Consider the following 19,432-nt stretch of genomic DNA (forward strand, 5'->3'; position numbering starts at 1 on the left):
GTTTGAATGACTCACAAAAGAAGATAATAACAATACAATTTCAAAATAGTAACAATTAATTGCACATCTATTCAAAACCAAACTAAAACTTTTTAGTCAAAATTTATTCAACAAAACTGAGAAACCTGATCCAGTGGTACCAGCTCTTCAAAGTCTGGGGGTGGGGGGAATTCTGATCGTTTCCACCAAATTTGCCAGCATGGTGCCACAGCTTGATCTATTGTAAATTAGTGAACAACACAGTTGAAGGGGCCCACCTCTAGCACCCCCCTGCTTTCCTCTTGCCTCTTAGTGTCCCCCTAGGTAATCCCACCGCCCCCCAGGGGGTGGTACTGCCCACTTTTGGAACCGCTGCCTCATTTCAGGGGCTAGAGAGGGTGCTTTGCCTTGGAGCCTTTTGCACATAGTCGTTTCTGCATAACACTTTGCAGAGCGCCGTAAACTGATTCCAGGGATGTGTGAGACAGGGTGGTGCAAAGCTTAGTACGGGATGCAGACCTTATTTAAATATCATTCATAGCTGTGGTTGTCTCAGAGAATAAGGAAGCAGGAACTGCAAGCAGGGAACTGGGGCCCAGCCTCACAGGAAAATCAAGTTTTCACTCACCCTGCTTCACTCGGCTGCTCGATAAAAGTTGTACAGACTTTCTTCTTGAAGAGTTTGGGGATCCATGCCTGGGGAGAGAATCAGGGATTAGGAAAACTCTAAAGAAACCCTACAATCCAGGCTCATGAGCTTCCCCATGAATACCCACAAAACTGACAGCCAAAGTTTTGCCAGACTCCCTTACCTGGTCCTTCTGGCTGGGATTTGCCATGGCGTTGGCTGTACCCGGCCAGTGCCAGCCAGGACTAGGAGTTGCCGGGCACTTTCCCTAGCATTTCACCTAGAGTGAGAGCGAGAGAGATCGAGCATGAGAGACAACGTGGAGATCCAACCCCCTGGCAGTACACCACACCCCGCACAGGAACTTGCTTGACTGGATAAACATCTCTGAGTCTGAGGAGTTTGTGTGTAGCTGGATTCGGATCACAGTGCCTCTATGAAGCTGCCTTATGCCAAATCCATTAATATAAACACAACATTGCCGTATGTCAAGTCAGATCACGGGATCCAGCTAGCTCAGGATGGTCTATTCTGACTGGCAGCAGGTCCCTGGAGTCTAGAGAAAGATCTTTCATGATACCTGCTGCCATCCAAGATCCACGAGAAGTTGTTATTGGAACTGGAATCCTTCTGCCTGCAAAACAGGTGTTAAGCTGGGAATCCCTGAATTTAGAGGCCCCAAAATATCACAGTCAAGTTCAGAGGTTTTGGCTGAGATGGAAGGTTGTGAAAGACTTATGTGCTGAGAAGAGGAACTATTTCAAGAAGGGCGGGGCCATGGCTCAGTTGGTAGAGCACCTGGCTGGCATGCAGAAGGTCCCAGATTCAATCCCCGGCATCTCCAGTTAAAGGGACTAGGCAAGTAGGTGATGCGAAAGACCTCTGCCTGAGACCCTGGAGAGCCGCTGCCGGTCTGAGTAGACAATACTGACTTGGATGGACCGAGGGTCTGATTCAGTATAAAGCAGCTTCGTGTGTTCAAATTTGGGGAAGTGTCTCTTAATCGATGTATCAGTTCAATAGGTGACCACAGGGTAAGCAACATACACAAGATAGGAGTGGGATATGTGTTAATGAGTCACACAGGAGTTAACTAGGTCTGCAAAACTTGCTTTAAGACTTCCCTACCTATTTGTGGTCACCTGTCTGAAGCAGACATTGTGTATCTTGTGTATGTTGCTTAGCCTGTGGTCACCCATTGAACTGATCCATCGATTAAGAGACACCTCCCCAAATTAGGGGCTCAGTGGCAGAGCATCTGCTTGGCATGCAGAAGGTTCCAGGTTCAATCCCTGGCATCTCCAGTTAAAGGGACAAGGCAAGTAGGTGATGCGAAAGGACCTCTACCTGAGACCCTGGAGAGCCGCTGCCGGTCTGAGTAGACAATACTGACTTTGATGGACCGAGGGTCTAAAGGCAGCTTCATGTGTTCATGTGGTTCACAAGCCAAAGAGCCTATTTCAGGAAAGTAGTGCAATTGACCTTTTGACATGTTCGCTGAAAACAAGAAGACATTTTTCCCTTTACATTTGGACCATTTGACCAATGGAAGCTTAGAGCACTGTAGAGCAGGAGCTACTCAAGATCCAATTGCACAATTTACAATCCTTGCCTTGTGTTTGGGTCCACTACAAGGACTTTCTGTCAGATGTGTATTGGGAATTCTCTGCTGGGAATTCACATGAACACATGAAGCTGCCTTATACTGAATCAGACCCTCAGTCCATCAAAGTCAGTATTGTCTACTCAGACCGGCAGCGGCTCTCCAGGGTCTCAGGCAGAGGCCTTTCACCTCACTAAGATCTCCAGGAGATCTCAGAAGCTAAGCAGGGTTGGTCTTGGTTTGTGTTTGGGTGGGAGACCACCGAGGAAGTCTAGGGATGCTAAGCAGAGGCAGGCAATGGCAAACCACCTCTGAATTTCTCTTGCCTTGAAAACCCAGGGTCGCCATAATTCAGCTACGACTTGATAGCAAAATAAACAAACAAAGAACTCTGTGCCCAAGTTCAATCCCCAGCATCCCCAGTTAAAGGGACTAGGCAAGCAGGTGATGTGAAAGACCTCTCTGCCTGAGACCCTGGAGAGCCGCTGCCGGTCTGAGTAGACAATACTGACTTTGATGGACCGAGGGTCTGATTCAGTAGAAGGTAGCTTTGTGTGTTCAAGCCCTGGGCCCTGTCAGCTGCCCCACCTGAGGATATACTGATGCCTGTCCTATGGCCGACATAGCATGGTGGGAACAGGCTTTCACATGGTTGGTTTCACTACATTTTTCATGCCCCAGTTCCCTGCAGAGGCCATTCCCCCCTCACTGGGTGAGCTTTAAAGATCAGTAATTGTTATAGCGATATAACATTATATCAATATGACAAACGTGGCCTCTCACAGGCAGCCAGTGCAAACTCACAGGCTGGTGTTTGAGAAAACAGCTGTGCCCTCAAATACTTCATAGAATCATAGAGTTGGAAGGGACCACCAGGGTCATCTAGTCCAACCCCCTGCACAATGCAGGAATTTCACAACTAAACTATCTCACACACACACACACACACACACACAGTGACCCCTACTCCAGGCCCAGAAGATGGCCAAGGTGCCCTCCCTCTTATGATCTGCCTAAGGTCATAGAATCAGCATTGCTGACAGATGGCCATTTAGCCTCTTCTGAAAAACCTCCAGGGAAGGAGAGCTTACCACCTCCCGAGGAAGCCTGTTCCACTGAGGAACCGCTCTGTCAGGAAGTTCTTCCTAATGTTTAGCCGAAAACTTTTTAGATTTAATTTCAACCTGATGGTTCTGGTCCGACCTTCTGGAGCAACAGAAAACAACTCAGCACCATCCTCTATATGACAGCCCTTCAAGTACTTGAAGATGGTTATTATATCCCCTCTCAGTCCTCTCCTCTTCAGGCTAAACATACCCAGCTCCTTCAACCTTTCCTCATAGGATTTGGTCTTCAGACCCCTCCAGACCTTACAGATTACTCAAATTTACAGATTACTCACATTCAAATGAATTTCACTGTTAGAGAAAGGTGTTCTTCTGGCCACCTGATCGTTTTTTCGCTTGGTGCAATGTGAAATCCATCCAGTGCAACAGTGAAATCCATCCAGCACAGCTAGCCCTGCCAGATGCAGTTTCAAAATGAACGGGAGCAATTCACGTTAATTAAGTGGCTATTTCCTCCAGTTGCTTGGGGCTACTCTTCTTTATTTTTTTAAACCTCCTGTAGGAAATGTCCCTCCGACCTCATTCTGGTGTGTGTAGGGTTGCCAACCTCCAGGTGGTGGCTGGAGATCTCCCGCTATTACAACTGATCTCCAGGCGACAGAGATCAGTTCCCCTGGAGAAAATGGCTGCTTTGCCAAGTGGACTCTATGGCATTAGAGTCCCTCCCTTCTCTAAACCCCGCTCCACTCCCAAAATCTCCAAGTGTTTCCCATCACAGAGCTGGCAACCCTAGGTGTGGGACATATAGATGTAGCAACCACAACAAGGCAACAGGGCAGGTTTAGCTGCAGCGTGCAGGGGCCTTCTAAGGGTAGGGATGCCAGCCTCCAGGTGGGACCTGGGGATCCCCTAGAATTACAGCTAATCTCCAGGCCCTAGGGATCAGTTCTTCTGGAGAGAATGGATGCTTTGGACTCTGTGGCATTCTACCCCCACTGAGGTCCCTGCCCTACTCAGGCTCCATCCACAAATCTTCAGGAGTTTCCCCAACCTGGATCTGGCAACCCTACCCCCCCCCCATCCCTCACTGGTGGCCAGGGGGACCTGGCAACCCTATCTGGGGGGTCAGTGGGAATTCGGCCTCATTGGCTGGATTGTGTCCTGTCAGGGGAACTTCCCGGACTGTCATCTACAGAACTGGACACCGCTAACCCCTCATGCCCACAGTAGAGGAGTGCAGGTATTTATAGACCTCAGCCAGCTCCGTGGATTGGATTTCAGCCACTGGGACCAATCAGCACATTCCTGACACTGCGGGGAATGTGTGTCCCCAACAGTTTGTTCTGTCTCTTTATGAAACCCCCTTGCTCCCCACCCTTTCAGTTCCATCTCCAAACCCAGGAGCGACCCATTTTGCCTCAAATCCTGGAGTTTTCATCAGTCACCGATCCTTCTGTTTTGACAGATTTCATAAAACCTACAGGTTGTGTCTTTCAGTGCGATCCAGCCCTTTTTTTTTAACCAGCAGCGTTATCCTTTCTCCCAGAGGTGAAAACTAGAAAATTATAATTTTATTATTGCTGCGTATGCAAGGTTGCGATTGCTCATTTTTTAGCACTTAAGAGTGAACTATAAATATATATATACAAAGTTAACAATTAAAACCAGGAACGGATCAGTCAAATAAACAACACTCACGGGCAATCCTACCACCCAAATGACCAGTCAGTCTGATTTAATAACAACCAAATATCATCTACTAAAAGTGCTATCCTAAGTAGAGATACACCCTTCTGAATCCACTAAAGTCAACAGGCTTAGAAGGGCGTGACTCTACTTAGGATTGCACAGTAAGTCTCCTACCCCTTAATAGCAAATAGGACAGTCCAGGTTCTTCTTGCTCTAACTTCAAGGCATCAGACTCCCCACCCCTTATCCACAAGACCACCCACCCCAAACTTCTTAGAGAACCCAGGAGTCCTGGTCCCTATTTCTCTCTGCCGGCTTCCCTGTCATTTGAAGGGAGTGAGATGCAGTTGCTTCTGACAGCTAATAATAGCCTGGCACTATGGCAAACAGCTCCCTCTTTTCTCCTCCCCACCCCCTCCAGCCCAGCCACCTCATATAAGGGCATGGCAGGGCCCATGGCTCAGTTTTCTCGTCTATCTTGGAGGCTGAGCTGGGGAGCCATTGGCTGGAGACTGAAGGGTAATCTAAGCCAGCTGCAGACGTCGCTCATACAAACCCTGGGCTGGAAAGTGTGTGGTGCACCCCTTGGTTCTCTTTCTGTGCTGCCTGCCTTTCCTTCTTGCTTGTTCTGGAAACTTTACTGAGATTTCTGGGTGCAAAAACTGTTGTTCCTGGATCGTCTTTTCTGCCATGGCTTCTCGGAAGGCCTGGGCACTAGGCCTCTTTCTCATCCTGCTGTGCTCATTTCAGCTCCCCAGAGCACAAGGAGAGGAGCAGCAGCAGCACCATGATCACCACCATCACCTTGGAGATGTACAGCATCATGCCGACCACCATGAGGCTGAACACCATCATCACAAGGAACACCATCAGCATGATGATGACGACGACGACGACCACGCTACTCACCATCATGAAGCAGAACATCATCAAGGAAGTCACCCTCCTCCTCACGATGATGGTGATGATGATGACGACGACGATGATCATCATCATCACCATAATGAACTTCATCATGGAGATCACCATCACCATCCCAGTGACCACCATGATGATGACAACGATGATGATGACCATGAAAAGCACCACCATGAACATCACGACAGTCATCACCATGATGATGACGATGACGATGAAGAAAGTAAACACCACCATGACCATCATGAACACCATGGTGACCACCATCACCATCATGATGATGCTGATGACAAACACCAACATCCGGAACATCATGGTGACCACCATCATCATCCCCACGACAATGATGATGATGATGATGATGATGATGACAACGACGACGAAGTACACCACCATCACGACCACCACCATGAACATCATGATGATGATGACGACGATGACGATGATCAACACCATCATCATAAGCCTCATAGTGACCACCACCATGATGACGATGATGATGATGATGATGATGAAGAGCATCATGCTCATAAACATCATGGTGACCACCACAATGATGATGATGATGACGATAAAGACCATCATAAGCACCACAGTGACCACCATCACCATGGCCACCATGATGATGATGACGACGATGATGACGACGATGAACATCACCACCACCCTCATGCACATCATGGTAGCCATCACCACCAACATGGTGATGATGACGACGATGATGATGATGATGAACATGAACATCATCACCACCCTCATGGACATCATGGTAACCATCATCACCACCACAGTCATGATGACGACGACGATGACGATGATGACGATGATGAACATGAACATCATCACCACCCTCATGGACATCATGGTAACCACCATCACCACCACAGTCATGATGATGATGACGATGACGACGATGATGACGAACACCACCACCATAAACATCACAGTAAACACCGTCATCAAAAAAAGGATGACGATGATGATGATGACGATGACGACGACGATGACGAAAAATCCCATGGGCACCATCACCATGGTCATCATCACCATAAAAAAAATAATAATAAGGACAAAAAGCACCACCATCATCGCCGTGCTGATAAGGATGATGAAGACGACGACGATGATGATAAGGAGGAGGAAAGGCATAAGGAAAAGCATCGCAAACATGAAGCTCGTGAGAAAGTTAAGAAGCACCACAAAGGCAAAAAAGGTGAGAAACCCAGGGGTTTCTAGGGGAAAGCGGATGAGATGTGATTGGACACTGTTTATTTTCATTAGGGGAAACTGAGATGTCAGGATAAGCTAGACAGCCTGGCTCCCAGCATCCCCTTCTTTAGCCCACTGAGTTCCCCTCGGGTTGCCAATACTTTGTGGCTTCAGTTGGCCTCTCTTCCCCTTAAACAGTCTTGAGTGCAAGGACCTACTCCCTAACTAACTAGGCTACATAGATCTACAGGAAACCTGCATCCTCCCTTCAAATACCCTCTTAACCCACCTCCTTTGTGAATTTAGTAGCCCAACCTCCACCCATCCCTGTCTCCTCCAGCCCTAGTCTTCTAGGCCAACATGACTACCAGTTGCCCTGCTACGAAACTTTTGACAACTGTAGCTGTGTCTCTCTCTTCCACTGCAGAAGACAAAGATAATGATGACGACAACGATGACTATGAAGTGGGCTCCCTCTGCCACTACTGCGCCTTCTGCAAGGTAACAAAGGGGAATTTCAGTGGACTTTGCTTGGTGTAGCAGGCTGTTGTTGAAAGCCGGGGTGCCTGTTCATGAGACATGTTGTCCAAGTCCGGTAGCTGGTTGATTTAAGTCATGGTGCATCTCTGCCCTTTTTCTGGGTCAGGGTCAGACCTCCTCAATACCTCTCCCCAGAGCCAGATCTGAAAAGATATCCCCCTTTTATTTGGACCCTGGATGGGGAGGGGGAATTCAGCCCCCCTCTCTCTGTGTCACCACCAAAACTTAGTTATGCTGCGCCTTTTTCAATTATGTCCTTTCCTTGGGGAGAGTCTGTCTGGTTTTGCATATTTTACTTCAGCGCAGGCATGCTCATTCATTCCAAACATTCTGACACTGTGCTGGTTTATTTTCCATGTGCCCTTCCCTGCTCTGCCTATCTTCTCCTTTCAAGCTTATGTTTGGACAACGGTCAAAGAAACTGTTTCACAGCAGACCTGTGGTTGAATCTCCCAGTGTTTTGATTCTTATTTCTAAAAGCAGCCACCAACAGAAGGGGGCAATTGAACTGGAGCAGCAGTGCGAGCGGAAGAGGGTGTTTCCCCCTGCGCTATTTTCCAAATCAAAATTTGGAAAACGGGAAAACTGCATAATTGGCTAGAGTGAAAGAGTCAAATGCCCTCCACTCAGTTCCACCGGTCTGACTCCCCCCTCCAGTTGCTTTTAAGTGAAAATCAAAACAATGGGAAGTCTGATGATAAATTCTGATCCTAAAATCTGATCCTTATTTGTCCTAATGGGATTTCTGTTCACTACAGTCTACAGCAATGGTTCCCAAACTTTTTGGGCCACCGCCCCCTTGGTTCCACAAACTCAACCCCAGCGCCCCCTACCCAATCCTATAAAAAGCATTATTCAAAATAGGGGTTTGCATGACTCACTAAAGAAGATAACAACAAAATTTCAAAACAGTAACAATTAATTGCACGCCTATTCAAAATCAAATTAAACCTTTTTAGTTGAAATTTATTCAACAAAACTGAGGAACTTGATCCAGTGGTACCAGCTCTTCAAAGTCTGGAAAAAAAATCGGATAGTTTCCACCAAATTTGCCAGCATGGTGCCATAGCTTGATCTGTTGTAAATTAGTGAACAACACAGTCTAAGGGGCCCACCTCTAGCGCCCCCCTATGCCCACCTCTAGTGCCCCCCTAGGTAATCCCACCGCCTCCAGGGGGTGGTACTGCCCACTTTGGGAACCACTGGTCTACAGAGACAAAACAGAAGGGGGCTAGAGTATATGCACTCCTTTTTAAAGAGGAATATGTAAACCTGTTCCTCTGTGTTTGGCTATCAATATGGGTTTTGTAATATATGTCAACAGAACAAGAGTGAGACAATTACAGAAACCAGCAGAGTACTTAATGCATTTTGCTCTTGTGTAGCCACAGCCCATATTCAATATTTTCCCATCCATATCACATTCTGTCGTGTTTTCATAGCAACATTTCAGAATGGTTTTCATAGTAATACTTGTACTAGAAAATATTGTGAATTGAAGTTCTGTAAGGGGTTTGGCACTAGGGAAAATCCAGAGTGCTTGCAGCAAACTACAATTTTTTGTATTTTGGGAAAGGCCATGACAGTTACGGTGGGTATAAATAGGGGTGCCAACTTTTAAACCCCTAATTTAGTGTCATTGATAGGCTTGCGAACTGCTCTTGAGAAAAAAAATGTCCCATCCCTTTAATAGAGGTGTGGAAATGGGCAGCTGAAGCTTTTTGTGACATGGAGGTAAATAACATCACTGGGTAAATAACCTCCCATTAAGCCGCTATTAAAGAGACAGGACGTTTTTCTCCAGGCCAGTCAACGGTTTCGTTGCCAGGTTTCAGACTAAGGTTGATAATTTGTACGAGTGTTTTACTAGCCCCACTACTCTGGTCTTATATTACTCTGAAAGGCCACGATGAAATTTTTTCAACCAAGGTCTCTCCACGTCTGGTAAAGCTTCACCTATCTCATGTCCCTGTGCTTGGCTGCAACTAAAACTGTAGGAAGGAAGCCAAATTGCAGCCTCTAAGAGTATTAAAGCAGCTTTGCTGGACCAGACCAATGGTTCATCTAGTTCAGCGTCCTGCTTCACACAAAGGCCAAACAGCTGCCCCTAGATTACGTATAAGCAGATCTTCTAGGGGCAGCTTCCACCTGTTGTTGCCCCTACGCAACAACTACTATTCAGAGGTATGCTGCGTCTGCACATGGAGGTTACATTTAGCCCACTGTGGATAATTGCCGTTGGCGGACCTGTCAAGGAATCTGCCTTTTAAAACCACTCATGCTTGTCGCTATCTCTCTGTTCCATTGTACCAAGGGTTACAGTATCCCATTGATAGCTGGGATCCAAATTAAACTTCGTTGTTGCTGAAAGACCTGTCTGAAGGATCTCCCATTGTTAGCAGGAAAGTGACAGCGGTTCTTGGTTGCTGAGTCATCACTTCCGTTTTCCCAGAAGGAGAAAAGACAGTTGGCTACTGACTCTTCCATGTGCCCTAAATGGAGCAGTGGTCCTTCCAGTAGCAGTAAAAGCAATAATGCAGAGGTAAACCACTTGTGGTTAAAGAAGATTAGTCTGGAAGAGAGCCATATAGACAGACAGTGTGGTGTAGCGGTTAGAGTGTTGGGTTAGGATCTGTGAGGCCCCAGTTCAGGTTCCCACTCTGCCACAGAAGCTTGCTGAGTGACTTTGGGCTAGTGACTTTCCCAGCTAACATACCCCACAGGGCTGTGGTGAAGATAAAGTGGAAGAGGAGACGATGATGTTGTAAGCCACTTTGGGTCCCCACTAGGGAGAAGATTGGGATATCAATAAATAGGTTGGAGCCTAGTGCTTGAATTTGCCAATTCTTTTCATTGGCAGGTTTTCTTCTTTATAAACTAGGGTTGCCAGGTCTCTCTTCGCCACCGGCTGGAGGTTTTTGTGGCGGAGCCTGTGGAAGGCAGGGTTTGGGAAGGGGTGGGACTTCAATGCCATAGAGTCCAATTGCCAAAGTGGCCATTCCAGGTGAACATCTCTATTGGCTGGAGATCAGTTGTAATAGCAGAAGGTTTCCAGCTAACACCTGGAGGTGGGCAATCGTAGTTATAAACGGTGGTCAGACACATGACAGATAAAACTTTTCTCAGGACCGATGACGTGAAGAGACTTCCGGTAAATAAAAACAGGCAAACCTAGAACTCTGGACACTTAGGAAGGGGGGAAAGAATTTGACAAAACAGCTGTAGGACTGCCAGATCACAACTTCCTGATAGTGCATGTCCCTTTAAACATTACAAGGTCACATTTAGCCTCCTGTGCCTTCCACCTTATTTCTCCACCAAATCCTTTGCTACCTTCTTCAATAATGATGAGTGTGAAGACTGATATAGCTGCCTGCTCTCCTGCTGCTGGGATTGCCAGGCTGCCACTTGGCGAGGGGCTGTGGCTCAGCGTTAGAGCATCTGCTTGGCATGCAGAAGGTCCCAGGTTCAATCCCCGGACTAGGCAAGTGGGTGATGTGAAAGACCCCAGCCTGAGACCCTGGAGAGCCGCTGCCGGTCTGAGTAGACAATACTGACTCTGATGGACCACGGCTCTGATTCAGTATAAGGCAACTTCATGTGTTCATGTGATTCCTCATGTTCCTTTAAATTCACTGCTCAGATCAAGCCGCCGCTTCTTTCACCCCTTTCCCTGTGTCTTTTGTCCACTTCTCTCCTGCTAGTTGCGTGGTTTTTATACAGCTGATGAGGGGAGGCACAGGGCAAAGGAGAAATGGGAAAAATCTAGTTTGCCTGGTCTCTCAACTCAGCAGTGAATTGAAACGCACAGAGTTATCTCTGATCAGGCAACCCTACTCATGGCCTTAGAATGTTTTAAGGGGCAACTTTGGCGTGAAATGGGTTACACAAAAATTCTCAGGGAGATTGGGAATGGAGGTTACTAAAGAGGGTGGAGGGGTTTGGAAAGGACTGTGTGTGTGTGTGTGTGTGTGTGTGTGTGTGTGTGTGTGTGTGTGTGTGTGTGTGTGTGAAGTGCCGTCAAGTTGCTTCCGACTCATGGCAACCCTATGAATGAAAGTCCTCCAAAATGTCCTATCTTTGACAGCCTTGCTCAGATCTTGCAAATTGGAAAGGACTACACTTTACCAAAGTACCCAATTACTAGGGTTGCCAGGTCCCTCTTCACCACTGGCGGGATGTTTTTGGGGCGGAGCCTGAAGAGGGTGGGGTTTGGGGAGGGGAGGGACTTCAATGCCACCGAGCCCAATTGCCAAAGTGGCCATTTTCTCCTGGTGAACTGATCCCTATCGGCTGGAGATCAGTAGTAATAGCGGGAGATCTCCAGCTAGTACCTGGAGGTTGGCAACCCTACCAATTACATCTGAACTATGCAGAGTGTCTTTGTCCATTTATGCACGGGAAACTTTGCCTTGTATTTGCCGTTCTCTAGATGCACATTTTCCCCATCCGAATTCTCCAAACTCTGCATGGGGGCTTATTGTTGAGTTTTAAGAATTTGGATGGGGAAAAAGTTCATCTAGAGAGCAGCAAATCTAAGTCAAAACCTTCCATGCATAAATGGCCTTTGTAGGCATTTAGAGGCTGACAGGAAGCCCAGAATGAACAGGTGTCTCTGGGGCACCACAGAGATGAACCAGAGTTTCATCTTTAAGGTGCCAATAGATTTCCTGATCAGTTTAACTGCAATAGATTAACAAGGCTACTCCTGTAGAAGTGTGCGAGCCAGAAGTGCTTTAGTTTTGGGGAAATTCTCTCTCTCTCTTATGCACACCTGTCTTCTTTTTCCCCTATCCAGCATTGTGATGAATGTGAGAAGTGCCCCTGTAAAGAAGGAGACCGCAGAGAATTTTGTGGAAGCTGCCAGGTTGGTATTACAAGCCTCCCTGCTAAATTTGTTCCCCTCCCCTGGAAGAAAAAATGTGCCACCAGGGTGGATCCAACTAACTTTTCTGCTGGTGAAAAGGATCACTCAAAAAGGTTATGCTGGGGATCCTGAGACCTGCATGGACTAGTTAAGCGACCCCGAGTATGGAATCGGCTGCCTGGTGGTGATGCTGACCCCGCATTGAGCAGGGGTTGGACTAGATGGCCTGTATGGCCCCTTCCAACTCTATGATTCTGTAAGCTACATGGGTCTGGAGGCTATAGTAAAAAGTTTGGAGGACAAAGGCCTTGGGGCCTGCCCTAAATCACGTTGGGACGCCAAGTAAAATGCCTTAATTACTTCAATTGCTCAATAAAGTAATTCAGGAGAGGTTATCAGGATTCAACAGTTCTTTTATTGGCCAATAAAAGAGCAGTGCGCATGGAAAATGCCCCTACGGTGTCAGAGCATTGCCCACCAAGAACAAAGGCATACATAGTGTTTTATAGATGTTAGGATTGACAGCAATAATTACAATTGCGTAGAACATTAGCGCCAATACATATTAGAGCCAATACATTATATGCTCTCATTTGCATGTCCTACGAGAGTGGTCTTAAGGCGTTCACTTTAGATGGCCATATGATTCCTAATGAAGAACCGAAACCTAACATTCTTTTCTGACACTCCTGGTGTCTTCAATCACTTGGTTTTAGTCCTTGTTAAGGAGCCTGGTTGTACCAGGCCTTCAGGATGAGCTCACACCTGATAGCAATGGCTGCCAGCTTCTGCTCACTCATATTCACACACCATTGAATATGAACCAAAGATTTGTTCTCTTGCCCCTTATACATGGGGCAAAGCCTTTACATATGTGTGCAGAATATATATATATGTGCCTGATGCTTATGCTCTCATACCTGAGCATAGTTCTGTGTTCTGTGTTCTGTATAATTCTGTGTTCATACATGTGAAAGAATATATGTTTTCCCATATAAATGAAGTTTATAGGCACTTCAGAAGAGGAATTGGATGCAACTAAGTGAGGGTTGGTCAGCCCTGGTTAGTATTTGGATGGGAGACCACCAAGGAATACCAGGGTTGCTGAGCAGAGGAAGGCACTGGCAAACCACCTCTGTTAGCCTCTTGCCATGAAAACCCCATAAGGGGTCGCCATAAGTCAGCTGCGACTTGACGGCACTTTACACACACACAAGTGAGGGTTAGGTTTGCCAGGTCCCTCTTCACCACCAGCAGGAGGTTTTGGGGGCGGAGCCTGAGGAGGGCGGGGTTTGGGGAGGGACTTCAATGCCATAGAGTCCAATGGCCAAAGCGGCCATTTTCTCCAGGGAAACTGATCTTTATCGGCTGGAGATCAGTTGTAATAGCAGGAGCTCTCCAGCCACCACCTGGAGGATGGCAAGACTAGCAAGGGTGGGGAGGGTAGTCCAGAAACAGAAATAATAATAAAAGGCTAGCTGGATCCAACCCGCTCTGTTTCTGTGGCCGGTATCACAGCAATGCCCTTTCAATAACTCACTCTGCCCTCCCATATTTCCCCCCTTCTTACAGTACTGCCATTACTGTTATGTTTGCCCCGTTTGTGAGACAGCCTGTACACCTGGTGAGTGTTTCTTTTATTGCTTGATACCCTGTTTGTTGATCCAAACTATGCTAAGCAGCTTACAGAAAGGAAATACCAAAAGCCATCCTTTGTGGTGTGGTAGCGGGGTCTTGGCTTTGCTCAAATGTCATACAAAACCATGGACTAATTACATTATTGTGGTTACTGTGATTGCTGGAGCCCCGTAGCGCAGAGTGGGAAGCTGACGGTACTGCAGCCCAAGCTCTGCTCACGACCTGGGTTCGATCCCTCCGGAAGTTGGTTTCAGGTAGCTGGCCCGAGGTTGACTCAGCCTTCCATCCTTCCGAGGTCGGTAAAATGAGTACCCAGCTTGCTGGGGGTAAAGGGAAGATGACTGGGGAAGGCACTGGCAAACCACCCCGTAAACAAAGTCTGCCTAGTAAATGTCGGGATGTGACATCACCCCATGGGTGATACCGGTGCTTGCACAGGGGACCTTTACCTTTACCCACTGTGATTGTTGCACTAATGTAGGATAGTTAGGATCCATCCGGAATCTGAAACCTTGGAAGTATTAAAAGTCTGATTTGTTCCATTTTATCTTTTGCAGGGAGCATTGTAGATGAGTTATCAGGAGCATTATTTCAGTAAGTACCAAACTCCTACTGCATTCAGTGTCTAATCCTAGAAAGGGACAATTTGCGCTAGAAATCCCTCCCTCTCCTATTTGGTGGCACAGTTTCTGCTGGCGGACAGAGGGAAGCCAAGCGCCATCAGATATCCTGTATCATAAATGTGGGATTTAAACCCCACATCAAATCTTGTTTCAATAGCAGACCTGCTGGGTTCTCTGCCAGCTTTCAGTTCCCCCAGTATGTGGCAATCGTATGAGATCGCTCCGGCTAAGCAGGACGGTCTGGCATGTGGGAAAATGACTAGAGATTCCACGTACACCACTCTGAGTTTGTTAGAACGGCGCGATTCAAACATAAAAAAGAATAAACAAAAAAAATTGCAATTTAGCCCAAACGGAGCACTCTAGAGATAAGAATTTATTCAAGAAGCCATACTTACAATAGGAAGGAGACCAACTGCAGACATTCAATTCTTTCTTCTCTCTCTTTCAGGACATTTGCCACCATCTTTGAGCGGCAGGAGCACTGAAGCATCCCCTGGTGAAGAGGCCATAAGGGGTGGGTGGGAGCAGGAGACCCTTGACCTTTAGGGCCAAACCACACGTGGTGAACCGTTTTGTAATTCTCCCTTTACAACTTTTTCCTCCCTTCCTGCCATTTTGTCGGCTCAAAATGTCTCCTCGCCTCTGCTTTTCTTCCCATGGGGGAAAAGGAGATGGGGGTTCCCTATGCGGTAGCTTTTCTTGCATTTTGTCCACTAAAAAATTCCCTTCTCATCTGGCTTCCTACTTTGTGGATGAAAAATGAGGGGTTCCCAAATGTTTTCCCGAGAGGTGGAAAATCTCTTGGGAAGGGCAATTCTTAGTGGACAAACAGGAGAGGTAGTGAAGGTTAAGTGGTTCTTCACCAGCCGATCATCCTTTCCTGATTGTAGCCTCCTGCAGCTATTTTTCATTTAAAAAGAACCCAGAAACCTTATTCTGAAGGGGGGAAAACACAAAACTACTGATCATATGTAGTTTGGCTCTTAGAGTTAACTAGGGGTAGGGAAGGGGGGTTCATGTTTGTTGAGCTACTGGGTAGCACTTTGGTGTTCAGCTTGTTCAGAGCTTGGTCACGCTTGTGGCCCGCTTCTGAGCAACGGGCCTACCACTTGTACTTAGCAGAAGAGACTGTAGGGCAATTTGTACGTTTTATGTAGATCATGAGATTTTTGTGAGAAAACTGCAACTCAGCTCAGACATCATGCCAAACTGTGGTTTATTTTAACTCAACTTAAGTTTGTGAAACCAGGATTTCCCTCACAATCAGTCAAATCCTGGTTTCCCTCAACAGCTGCTGATTTCATTGTCTTTTCTCTGGCCAGGTGTCTCTGCCGTTTGAGAGGATATCCATATTCACATGTTACGCAACATCATAGTTAAGACTTGTGGTTAATCAACCAACTTCAAACCATAGTTTCAGATGGACCCTCACTAACCACGGTCACTGGAGCGATCTGAGTTCAGACAATCACGTTAAACATTAAACCATGGGTTTGCGTTACATCTGAACTTAAGAGTTGACTCCATTGGAAAACGTTATCTGAGGGGATACAAGAACTTAACCCGTGATGATTAATTCATACATGCCGTCATCCTTGGATAACTGCAATTGTCAAGTAATAAACATACCACTGTGAGCCAGCCAATCTGAGCTATAAAATTGGCTTTAATACCAACATGCCTCAAGGAACCTTGGGCGCTTTTTCTTTTCTTTTGTTAGGATGCCATATCACAGAAAAATTATCTTCCTGATAAGCCACCAGTCACTCCAGTTTGTACCATAATGATAGCCTTAGGATGCTTGTCTATGGCACAAGTTTACAAGTTGGTTTCATAATAGTTTATCTAGCACCTAGGGTGGCTTGTTCAGTTGAACAGAGAATTTCCACAGACATGTCTTTTTCTCTCTCTGCTTAACAAGCTGCGCCTATCGACATGCTTAACATGGTCAAGATATGCTCTCCTTCTTGACGTTCTACAACCCCAACCAGCACTGTATCCCCCCATAAAGTTTTGAAAACTGTTATGAGGAAGCGGAGACTTCGGCAACGCAGCCAATATCTCCCCAGATCTGCAAGTTACAGATTTTTAACCATCTGTGGGATACTGAAAACCGCTTTATAGCTGCTATGTTGATGAGGCTGAAATACAAGTAAAGCCTGGTCAGGCATCACTGGTAATTCCCCTTGAAGTGAATTCACACATGGTTTAAAAAGCACAAGGAAGACTGATACACAGTTGTAAATCACCCTTCCTACGTAGCCATTGACTGTGAATCCCAGTACAACTGCATTTAATATTCACCGGGGGTGGTGATGGTGAAGTTTATTGCTTCCGGGGCAAGCCCCAGCGAGAAAAGGCCAAACTTTCAGACTCAGGTCTCAGAATTTTCTCATGATCTCACATTTAGGGACTGTCCTGCTTTGGCTCCAACCAAAATCTCCTTTTCTCGCCCTTGTTAGGGATGCTCCTCCCCCATCTGCCTTTTTTATTCTTAATTTATAGCCATCGCTTTTGTTTTGTTTTTCTGGAGAATAAATTTTTTTCTTGCGTCTGACTCACATTTGTTGCTGCTTTATCTAAAACCTTGATGGAGAAAGTAGTGATGTTGATGGAGAAAGTAGTGAATTGATAGGGGGAGAGGAATGTTTTCACAGAAAGACGGGACGGCTGTCCTGCCATACACATACGCATTTTATGCATGGCTGTTTCCCTCATCATCACCCCTCTGATGACTTAGGGCGAAAACGCATGGTCGCTTTAGCCTCCTTTATTCCCTGTTTCAGCCAGGGTTCAGCCAGGATCGAACGCACGTTTGGCGAAACGCATGCATTCAATCCTGGCTGAAACAGGGAATAAAGGAGGCTAAAGCGACGATGCATTTTTGCCCTCAGGGTCTTTGTTTTATGTATGCAGTTTCTGGCTGTCAGAGGTCGCCTCGCTTTCCCCTGCATTTTCCCGTGTTTTCAGGGACCTGTTTTATCTTGAATTTGAAAACGCAGGAAAAATGGGGAAACGCAGGGGGAGAGCAAGGCGACCTTTGACGGTCGGAAACGGCATACATAATCAGCACATTGGAGGGATGACGGTGAGTGAAACAGCCATGCATAAAAGACCATATTCTCCCTTTATCAGCATTTCCCCGCTTTCTTCAACTCTTCAGTTCTGCCAATATTGTGGAGTAGTAAGGTCTACTTTCTCCTTTCTCTGTTATTCTGTCCTCTTTCAATGCCTTACTGTGATAGTTTGGCATTAAATTACAGCCGGATGCTCCAGCATAAATATAGCTATTCAATTAAAGGATCAGTGGTATGAAAAGTGATCAAGAGCTTGGAACGCCTTTCCTACGAAGAACACTAAAGCATTTGGGATGTTTCAGATTAGGAAAAACATGACCAGGGAGGGGGGCATGATACACATTTATAAATTTATGCATTGTAGGGAGAAAGGAAATAGAGAGAACTTCCTCTCCTATAATACTGCAACATAGGGAAACTGATGGCCAACATGGCGACCATACATATTGAAAGGATTGTGGGATGCGGGCCCCCGCTACACAGGTCTGCAATGTCTCAAAAACGGCCTCGGTTCTCTTTGCAGATGATACCCAAACCAAGCACACCGTGCATGTTGCAGAATGGATGTGGCAAGAAGGCTGTGGTTTCAGCAGCCACTACTTTGCAAATTTCTCTTTGTAGCACAGCTGGCAGAATTCCCACTGTTAATATGATGAAAGGAGAGGTTGCAGAGGGAAGGCTTGTATATTATAGCCAGCCTGGTGGGTGCAAAGCACTGCTGTGTGCTGTGACACAAAATGCATAGCCAGGCACTGTCAAGGTGAAGGGAAGGATTTGTACCATTGGCATGTTCAATGAGAGCCAGCGTGGTGTAGTGGTTAAGAGCGGTTGACTCTATAATCTGTTGAACCGGGTTTGATTCCCTACTCCTCCACATGAGCAGCAGACTCTACTCTGGTAAACTGGGTTTGTTTCCCCACTCCTACACACAAAGCCTGCTGGGTGACCTTGGGTTAGTCACAGTTCTCTCCGAACATTCTCAGCCCCACCTACCTCACAGGGTGTCTGTTGTAGGGAGGAGAAGGTGATTGTAAGCCAGTTTTAGGCTCCTTAAGGTAGAGAATTTGCAAGATCTGAGCAAGGCTGTGAAAGATAGGACATTTTGGAGGACGTTGATTCATAGGGTCGCCATGAATAGGAAGCGACTTGTCGGCGCTTAACACACACAAGGTAGAGAAAACCAGGGTATAAAACCAACTCCTCTTCTTCTTTTAAACCCCACCCACCAGCTGAACAGCAGGGGCTTATCAACCTAGCACAAAATGCAGGGGTGTATGAAGGGTTATCACTGGGGTGGGCTTAAACCTGCTCCAGAGAACTCAGTGAGCTGTGGCTCACGAAAGCTCATACCCTGAAGAAGTGAGCTGTGGCTCACGAAAGCTCTTACCCTACCAGAAATTTTGTTAAGTCTTTAAGGTGCTATTGGACTCTTGCTCCATTTTACTGCTATTGACAAACTAACACGGCTACCCATCATGATCTGTCTCCAGAGAACTCAGTGTCTGGGGTAAGAGGGAAGGTTTTGCATCTTCTCAATTGAATCCACCAATTTATACACCATGTCAGACCCCGGTCCATCTAGCTCAGTAGG

The 19,432-nt window shown here is 46.5% G+C and overlaps 2 protein-coding genes across 2 annotated transcripts in view; one reads left to right on the plus strand and one right to left on the minus strand.

Annotated features, from left to right (window-relative positions):
- TRPM4 (transient receptor potential cation channel subfamily M member 4) overlaps window positions 1-823 on the minus strand; it is a 47,664-nt gene extending 46,841 nt beyond the window's left edge. The window contains exons 1-2 of the mRNA XM_056864607.1: window positions 792-823; window positions 608-675 (exon numbers count right to left, since the gene is read on the minus strand). Coding sequence (XP_056720585.1) covers window positions 608-675; window positions 792-818 — 95 coding nt within the window. The 5' untranslated portion in view covers window positions 819-823. The remainder of the gene's footprint in view (window positions 1-607; window positions 676-791) is intronic.
- A 4,767-nt stretch (window positions 824-5,590) lies between these two features.
- HRC (histidine rich calcium binding protein) lies at window positions 5,591-15,349 on the plus strand. Its single transcript, XM_056863756.1, has 6 exons — window positions 5,591-7,097; window positions 7,530-7,594; window positions 12,432-12,500; window positions 14,073-14,124; window positions 14,696-14,732; window positions 15,213-15,349. The coding sequence occupies exons 1-6, from the start codon at window positions 5,657-5,659 to the stop codon at window positions 15,247-15,249; spliced, it is 1,701 nt and encodes a 566-aa protein (XP_056719734.1). The 5' UTR covers window positions 5,591-5,656; the 3' UTR covers window positions 15,250-15,349.
- Window positions 15,350-19,432: the final 4,083 nt, after the last annotated feature.

This window comes from Euleptes europaea, chromosome 18, assembly GCF_029931775.1.
Source record: "Euleptes europaea isolate rEulEur1 chromosome 18, rEulEur1.hap1, whole genome shotgun sequence".
Lineage (NCBI taxonomy): Eukaryota > Metazoa > Chordata > Lepidosauria > Squamata > Sphaerodactylidae > Euleptes > Euleptes europaea.

What these genes read in the sequence shown, in the direction of transcription:
- HRC (XM_056863756.1), top strand. Translation starts at nt 5,657, where the DNA reads ATGGCTTCTCGGAAGGCCTGGGCACTAGGCCTCTTTCTCATCCTGCTG. An exon ending in GCACCACAAAGGCAAAAAAG is followed by an intron (nt 7,098 to 7,529) that starts GTGAGAAACCCA and finishes CAGAAGACAAAG; the next exon opens with ATAATGATGACGACAACGAT. An exon ending in TTATCAGGAGCATTATTTCA is followed by an intron (nt 14,733 to 15,212) that starts GTAAGTACCAAA and finishes TCTCTCTTTCAG; the next exon opens with GACATTTGCCACCATCTTTG.